General features: G+C 52.0%; 1 protein-coding gene across 1 annotated transcript in view; it reads right to left on the bottom strand.

The window, feature by feature from the left end:
* Nucleotides 1-515: 515 nt before the first annotated feature.
* The window catches only part of SRF (serum response factor), a 7,777-nt gene continuing 582 nt past the window's right edge, over nucleotides 516-7,710 (bottom strand). Inside the window, exons 2-6 of the mRNA XM_014535398.1 lie at nucleotides 6,149-6,410; nucleotides 5,477-5,596; nucleotides 4,319-4,510; nucleotides 3,637-3,713; nucleotides 516-2,909 (exon numbers count right to left, since the gene is read on the bottom strand). Coding sequence (XP_014390884.1) covers nucleotides 2,814-2,909; nucleotides 3,637-3,713; nucleotides 4,319-4,510; nucleotides 5,477-5,596; nucleotides 6,149-6,410 — 747 coding nt within the window. The 3' untranslated portion in view covers nucleotides 516-2,813. The remainder of the gene's footprint in view (nucleotides 2,910-3,636; nucleotides 3,714-4,318; nucleotides 4,511-5,476; nucleotides 5,597-6,148; nucleotides 6,411-7,710) is intronic.

The following is a 7,710-nucleotide window of genomic DNA, read 5'->3' on the forward strand; positions in this document are numbered from 1 at the left end:
GCTGCACGTGGGGCCGCGGCAGGCGGAGCCCGCGGTCGCAGTCACGTGGATCCGTGCCTTTGCAGCAGCAGGCAGCCCTTCCCGTCCACAATCAGCTTGGAAGAAACCCCCTTCCCTTTCTCTGGGTCTGCCTCCCTCCTCCCCCTGACACCTAGCAACCCACGCTCCCACCTAGGGCTGTCCTTTGAGGTTTAATTAGGTCACGTGGCCACGAGTTTCCCAAACCCCTCAGTAATGCTTTAGATTGGTAGTCAGTTTCTATTAATTAAAATTGCTTATCTCTGTGTTGACCTAAGCACCTAGCTAAGCCATGCACGTCGATAAGGTTCCCAGCCCAGCGAAATGTTTCTTAAATTAAATCGTTCAGAGTTTAACAGGGCAAAGCACTCCTTAGTGTTGCTGTTGTTTTCATCAAGCAACTAGGCTTCCTTCTCAGAGCAGCAGCTTTTGGGCTTTAATTCCTGTTCATACCTCCGTCCCGCCCTAGACGGAAAAACAGAGGCAAAGATCCCACAGTCTGTGCACAAAAATGATACATTTATTGAAAGAGTATTTTTTTTTTAATACAAAAGAAAGCTCTGTACATAGGACTGTGACCATGTCCACTATTCCTGGGTCAGCATCCCAGGAAGTAGAAATCACTGACATACACACCCCACATTCACACACACATTCACTCAAGCGTGCGCACGCGTGTGCATGCACACACACACACACACACACACACCCCAGAGCCACCAAGGAAGGGAAACACCAAGGGTTGCTGCACATATAAATGCCACCTTATCCCTGATGCACGCATGTTCTCCCAAGGCCATGCTCACACAACACACATTATAAGCACTTTGCCTGATTCACTCACTGGGTCTGTCTTTTGTGGGAAGGAGAGGAGGAATTCATCAAGGTCTCCTCCCCTGGTGGGGGAGTTGGGAAGTGAGTGAGTGAGGGTGGAGTGAAACAAGAGCAGAGAAAAGGGCTGGGCAGTTACAGACCTGAGTCCCAAGCCCCCCACTCTCTGGCCCCTGATTTGCCATGCCCCAGCCTTGTAAGCCACCCATAAGCCCCAGCTCTCTCCAGGAGAAAGCCCAGAAAGGTGACTTCTATCTTGGCACCCGAAATTGGGGCAAGACAGCAATGGGGGTTAGAGGTTAGGGGGGACTCAAAAAATGTTGGCAAATCATCCCCTTGATAACTAGGCTGTGCGTAAAATCTCCCCCCACCCCTTCACCTAATCACAGAAGCAGGCTTGTTCCTACTGAAGGCAGTCACAGGGTTAATAAAACTCCACCCCAACTGCTGCCCTGTTCTGAAAAAGCTTCCTTTCTGGATACTGGGGGTGAAGATGGGCTCTGACACAGGGTAAAAGACCCTCCCCGTGTTGGCCCACCCTGAAGGTCTACCCCAAAGGGGGAAGAGGGGGGTGGGGCACGGCCCCTGTACAAATTACATAAATACTGAGGTTACACTTAGAAAAATAAAGTCATTTTCTTCAAGGCTTTTTGTCTTAATTTTAAAAAGTTACAGTAGCTGCTCACTCCCTGGGAGAGCTGCCCACTTCTGGTTCCCCTATCACTGCACTCAGCCCAAGAGCTGCTCCCATTTTTCTGAGCCCCTTTCCTGCCTCTCACCCCCTCCCAGATCCCACCCTGCTCACTGCAACTTGGGCCCCAAGCAGCTGCAGGCCTGGGGAGCACAAGGCTGCAATGCCCATGCATGTGGCACAAATGAAGTCAGTTTCCTCTACCTGACACCCCACCATTTGGTCTCCCTCTTCCCTCTCCCTAGCAACAGCCCTAGAGGGCAAAAAGAGGCCCAGAGCTGTGGGTCACCCCCCCCCCATCCCATTGTGGCATGGCCTGAGGGCCCCTCCCCCGGTTTTCTCCTGGAAATAACCCAGGACCGGGCAATCCCAGAATCTCCCCCACACACTGGTGGGCCCCAAGTTCAGGGGGTGGCTCTGTCCCCAGAGGCCCAGCCAGTTCTGGGGAGCCCCAGGGCTCCCCAGGGAAGGGGAGCTTGGGCAGGGAGGGGGACGAGAAAAACTCCATAAAAAAAAGTTAAATATTTTAAAAATATATATTTATAGATTTGTTTTCACTTCGTCTCCTCAAATAAAAAGTTCAAAATCAACTTTAAGTAAAGCAGCTGGGAGGAGAGGGGGGGAAGACGGGGAGAAAGAACAATGATGGTTCCCTCCAACCCAGGAGCCCCTGGAGTCCCCAAGGGAGCGGCAAGGCAGGGCAGATGGCCCGGGGGTACCTGCTCCCTGCACAGGCCCAGCTACTTGGAGCTGCAGGGGCTGCAGGCGGGCAGCATGAGGGAAGAAGCCCATCTCCCCAGATGGCTCCCTGGGGCGGGCTCTACTGACCCAGCCTGTGGCAGACACAGTACTGACATGGGGTCAGCATTGAGGCTGGACAGAGGACCCCATTGCTTCCTCGAGGTGGCAGGGAGGATGGTACCTAGTCCCACAAAGATCTGTTGTGGTAGGTGGGGCACGGTCCACTGGGAAAGCTAATACTCATGGCAAACATGGAGCCAAGCTGGCAAGGGAAGTCTGAGGAGGGAGGGCAGCCCCACCATCAACAGAATGGGAGGTGGAGCCAGAAGGAGGGGAGAGTGAGGGAGGCCGGGGTGGAGGGTAGGCTGGCCCATTTCTTTGGCTGGAGTGAGAGGGCTCAGTCCTGTGGCTGCCCACTGCTCCTCCCCGCCTCCCTCCTGCGGCCCGTCATGTGTGTGAAGAAAACGTGAAAAGGCAACAATAAATAAGTGGTGCCGTCTCCTGGGCCATCTGTCCAGGGCGGCAGGGCAGATCAGTCACTCTTGGTGCTGTGGGCGGCGTCCAGGTTCACCACCTGTAACTCGGTGAGGTTGCTGCTGCTCCCGGCCTGCTGCCCTATGACAGCCATCTGGAGGGAAGCGGATGTGTCAGGAAATGAGGGCAGGAACACATCAGCCAGCTCAGACCTCCTGCTTGCCTGCCTGCCCACCACAGGTCTGACCAGGAAAACAGGCCTTCTGGCTAGGAATCTTAGCTTTGACTAACAAGTAATAGAATCCCCAAGGTCAAGATAAAGAAGTAGCTGGCTGGCCCTAGCTAGTTGCTCAGTGGTTAGAGCATTGGCCCAAGGGCTGAAGGGTCCTGGGTTTGATTCTGATCAAGGGCATGTACCTCGGTTGTAGGCTTGATCACCAGCCCTGGTCAGGGCACATGCGGGAGGCAACCAATTGATGTGTCTCTCTCACTTCGATGTTTCTCTCTCTCTGTCTCTCCCCCTCCCTTCCACTCTCTCTAAAAATCAATGGAAAAGCCCTAGCCGGTTTGGTTCAGTGGACTGAAGGGTCTTGGGTTCAATGCCAATCAAGGGCACATGCCCAGGTTGTGATCCCCAGTAGGGGGCATGCAGGAGGCAGCCGATCCATGATTCCCATTATTGAAGTTTCTCTCTCTCCCTCTCCCTTCCTCTCTGAAATCAATAACAATATGTTTTTTAAAAATAAAAAATAAAAAGAGGACCTGGAAAAAGTTAAAAAATAAAATAAAATCAATGGAAAAAAATATCCTCGGGTGAGGATTAATAATAACAAACAAAGTAGCTGGCTGGCTGGGATGGGGTGAAAGGGGTTCCCACCTACCTGGTGAAGTTGAACTGCAGAAACAGGGATCTGCACTGTCCCAGATGGTGCTGTCAGGAACACCTGGGGGACGCCACCTGCATTGGAAAACGGGAGATACTCAAATTGCTTGCTCAAGAGAAACTTCCAGTTATTGGAGCTGATAAATGCACATATGACTGGGTGAGTCTCAGATGTAAATGCCCTAGGGTGAGTGTCCAATGTGTCCAAGTGCGTGTGCGAGTGTTCAAGTGTGCATGAGTGTCTAAGCCAGGGGTGGGCAAACTTTTTGACTCGAGGGCCACAATGGGTTCTTAAACTGGACCGGAGGGCCGGAACAAAAGCATGGATGGAATGTTTGTGTGAACTAATATAAATTCAAAGTAAACATCATTACATAAAAGGGTACGGTCTTTTTTTTTTTTTTAGTTTTATTCATTTCAAACCGGCCAGATCCGGCCCGCGGGCCGTAGTTTGCCCACGGCTGGTCTAAGCAGACAAGCATGGGCGCCAGAGTGTGTATGCAAGTATCCGTGTGTATATGTGTAGAAGCATGGATGAGCATCCTAGTTTGTGTATGTATGTGTGGACATATATATCGGGGGTGGGGGAGAAAGCGTGTGTGTGTATGTGTGTGTGTGTGTGTGTGTGTGTATAAGGGAGATAATGGTTTTCCTTTCCTCAGCCCTGCCCCCCAACTCACCTTGCTCCTGGACCTGGCTGTGGGACACCTGCATGGTGGATGGCGCCTGGGAGAAGGCATTGAGCACGGTGAGGCTGCCATCAGCCAGGCCCGAGGTGGGTGCATACATCACCGCATGGGGGCTGGGGTACATCATGTGGCCGCCCACAGTTGTGGGTACAGATGACGTCATGATGGTGGCGGGCAAGGTCACTGGCAAATACAGACACATGTCAGTGAGGCTGACACTTGTCCCCACTGATATCTCCCATCCCACCCCCAGGAATTCCAAGCCGCCAGAGCTCTCTAGCCATTTCCCAGGTCAGCAGCTAGACAAGACTCGTTCCTCTGCTACCTGTCATCAACTAAGAAAAGCCTTATTTTTTCTTGAACACAACAGCACCAGCCTTTAATTGTATCCTACCACATCGTGCTATTTAATTGTCTGTTTGCTGGATTCTCTACTCCAAGACCCTAAGGCCCTGGGAAAAACAAAGATTACAGTAACTGACCCAACCTAAGGAAACTAAGATACTACTCCCCCTTTAGGGAGCTTCAGTATTGTTATTTGTTTTCATTCCTCCTCCTTCTTCCTAAATGTGTGGCTAACAAATGCATCTTTTAAACTAGCACTTCTCAAATGTGAATGTGCATACAGTCATCTGGGGTTCTTGTTAAAAATGTACATTCTGATTTAGTGGGTTTGGGGTGAGGCTTAAAAGTCTGCATTCCTCTCAAGCTCCAGGGTGATGCTGGTCCTCCACAGATTACATTTAGTATAACAAGGTTGTAAATAACAAGAACTTAAAAGTAATTTTATTCTGAAAGTGTCTCATCATATCTGGAATGGCTAGAGACCCTGAGGGAAATTATGGCTACTCTAAACCTAGGACACCCTCCCACAAGGAGACAACTGCTCTATAAATCCTTCCTGGTAATTAAGCAAACGTGAATCTTTGGGCAAGTAACTTCTCCTTGCTGGGCCTCAGGCTTCTCATCTGAATAAGGAGGACGGTGGCTTCAGTGGTCCCTGATTTCTTCTTTGAATCCACAGCCCTACTGCAGGGCAGAATACAAATCCCAGCCACCCCCACCTGACTTTCTCTTAAGGATTAGGATAAGGGTTAAGCCAAAAGCCTCAGTCTCCACATTAAGAAGTGACAGAGCTTCAAGCTATACCTGTCCCGCTGGAGGAGGTCTGCGTGAGGTCTGTGCTGCTGTCGCGAGAGGGAGACGCTTGTTGTGGGGCCTGGTGCACCTGAATGGCCTGCACTGGAACTTGCTGGGCCACTGCCCCACCTAGGAGACACAGAGACTTACTTGTGCTCTGTCCTACCCAGCCACCACCTGCACCAAGCACCCTCAAACACCCACATGCCCAGGGTCTGACACACTGCTCCCCAACTCCCATCGCTATCTTTTGTGGGAGCCAAAAAGGCCCTTCCTGTCCTGAATCTTGGTCTCCAGGGGCTTCTCTACTCTGCTTTTGCTCTTCCCTCCTCCTCCCTTCCTAGGCCTTGCCTCTTTCCTCTTCAGGAAGTTGGTATGACCCATCAGGGACATGATCTGCCCTCTAGTCGAGGTAGGGAAGTGACAGAATGTCTACTGTCCCTCTGGCAATGGGGGACACAGGGCTGGGCTGGCTAGACAAGGCCAGAGCATATGGCTGATACTTACTGACAAGGATAACAGAGGTTCCAATGGCGAGGGGCATGCTTGCCAACGGGACAGAATAGGCTTCTCTCGGGCCCTGGCCCCCTGTCCACCCTCCTTCTGAGCAGGGGAAGAGGTTCTCCTTGTGTCAACCCTAAACCCACTCTTCCCATGCTCAATTTGCCCCTTGTGACTCACCAGGCATGAGGGTAAAGCTGGTAGGCAGCTGCATGAGGCCCCCAGAGGAGACAGGGCCACTGCCCGTACTCTTCAGCACCGTCCCGTTGGCACTGCTGGCGGCACTGGGACTGACACTAGCAGACACTGGTGCCAGGTAGTTGGTGATGGGGAAGGAAGGGCCGCTGCTGACTTGCATGGTGGTAGAGGTGCTGGGTGCTGTTTGGATGGTGGAGGTGGTACCCGGCAGGTTGGTGACTGTGAACACCGGTTTCAGTGAGTCCTACACCCAGAGTAGAGATGGAGCAGTGAGCCTCTACCAGACCCTGCCCCTGCAGGAGCTTAATGTGGATTGACAGCCCAGACTGGAACCAGTGTGCTTGGGTACAAATCACAGCTCTGACCTTTATCTGCTGCCTGGTCCATGGGCAAGTTATTGAACTGCTATGCTCCAGTTTCCTGTCTATGAAAGGAGGATAATACCTACCCCATAGGTGTTGTGAAGAATAAATAGGTTAACATACTTAAAGAAGTTAGAACAATGCCTGGCACATACAAAGAGCAGTAAGTATTTGCTGCTCTTATTTATCATAAGATAATGATAAATATGATCATCATAATTCCCTGAGTTCTGCCCCAATGGACTATGGCCATCACATTGGCTGGGGAATCAGGACACCAGGCGTCTGTTCCCAGCTTTGGCAATGGCCATCTGTGTGACCCTGGGAAAATCACTTACTCTTTCTGAGCTTCAGTTTTCTTCTGTAAGTGTGAGAGGACTGGGCTACTGTGCCCTCTTTAAAGGGGTCCTTCCAGCTCATATTTGCCAGGCTTCTGGGATAGGGACCCAAAGTTCTATAGGGAACTTATGGCTTGAGAGAGATTTTAGGGGGTTGGCACTTTATGACAAATACTTAAGATTTTAATTACCAAAAGTATTGATTCGTCCAGCATAATTTTCTGTGAATAAGCCCTACTGCTAAGAGTTTAAAAATTATTACAGATGCCACCACATGAGGGGAAAGTCTAAAGCACTGACTTTCCCCTCAGGGAGCCTTTGTTTTTAGAAGGGGAAGGAGGAAACCGGGGGCTGAGAGCCAAGCCCAGAGGACTGAGGGGCTCAAATACTGGGGATTGGTCAGAGCGGGATGTTTGCTAATCAGACGCGCTCAAAGCCCCTGATTGGTGAAGGCGTTGCTAAGGCAAACAGTGCCGCTCCCTCCAATTGGCCAGTTGGTGAAGGACCCGGAAGGCGGAGTACCCAGAGGAACTAGGAAGGAAGCTCCGCCCCCTCTCCTTACCGGGAAGAGGAAGGGGGAGGCGTAACTAGGGCCGGCATCCCTAGCAGCCGGGAAAACCCTCCCTAAGGTGCCCCGGCCGGACATCCTGAGGAGGTAGGTGGCCGGCTAGGAAGGTAGTCTGCGCCCAGGCAGCCAGCCCACCTGCACACAGTGCCGGGTTCCCAGGCCCTGGAACCCACGAGGGCTACTTCCTACTCGCCAGTGCGCCGCCTGCGGGAGGCCGGGCTACGCTACGCCCCCACCCCGAGCGGGAGACAGCTGGCGGGAGGAATGCGAGGGCCC

Source organism: Myotis brandtii, unplaced genomic scaffold, assembly GCF_000412655.1.
Source record: "Myotis brandtii unplaced genomic scaffold, ASM41265v1 scaffold143, whole genome shotgun sequence".
Taxonomy (NCBI): Eukaryota; Metazoa; Chordata; class Mammalia; order Chiroptera; family Vespertilionidae; genus Myotis; species Myotis brandtii.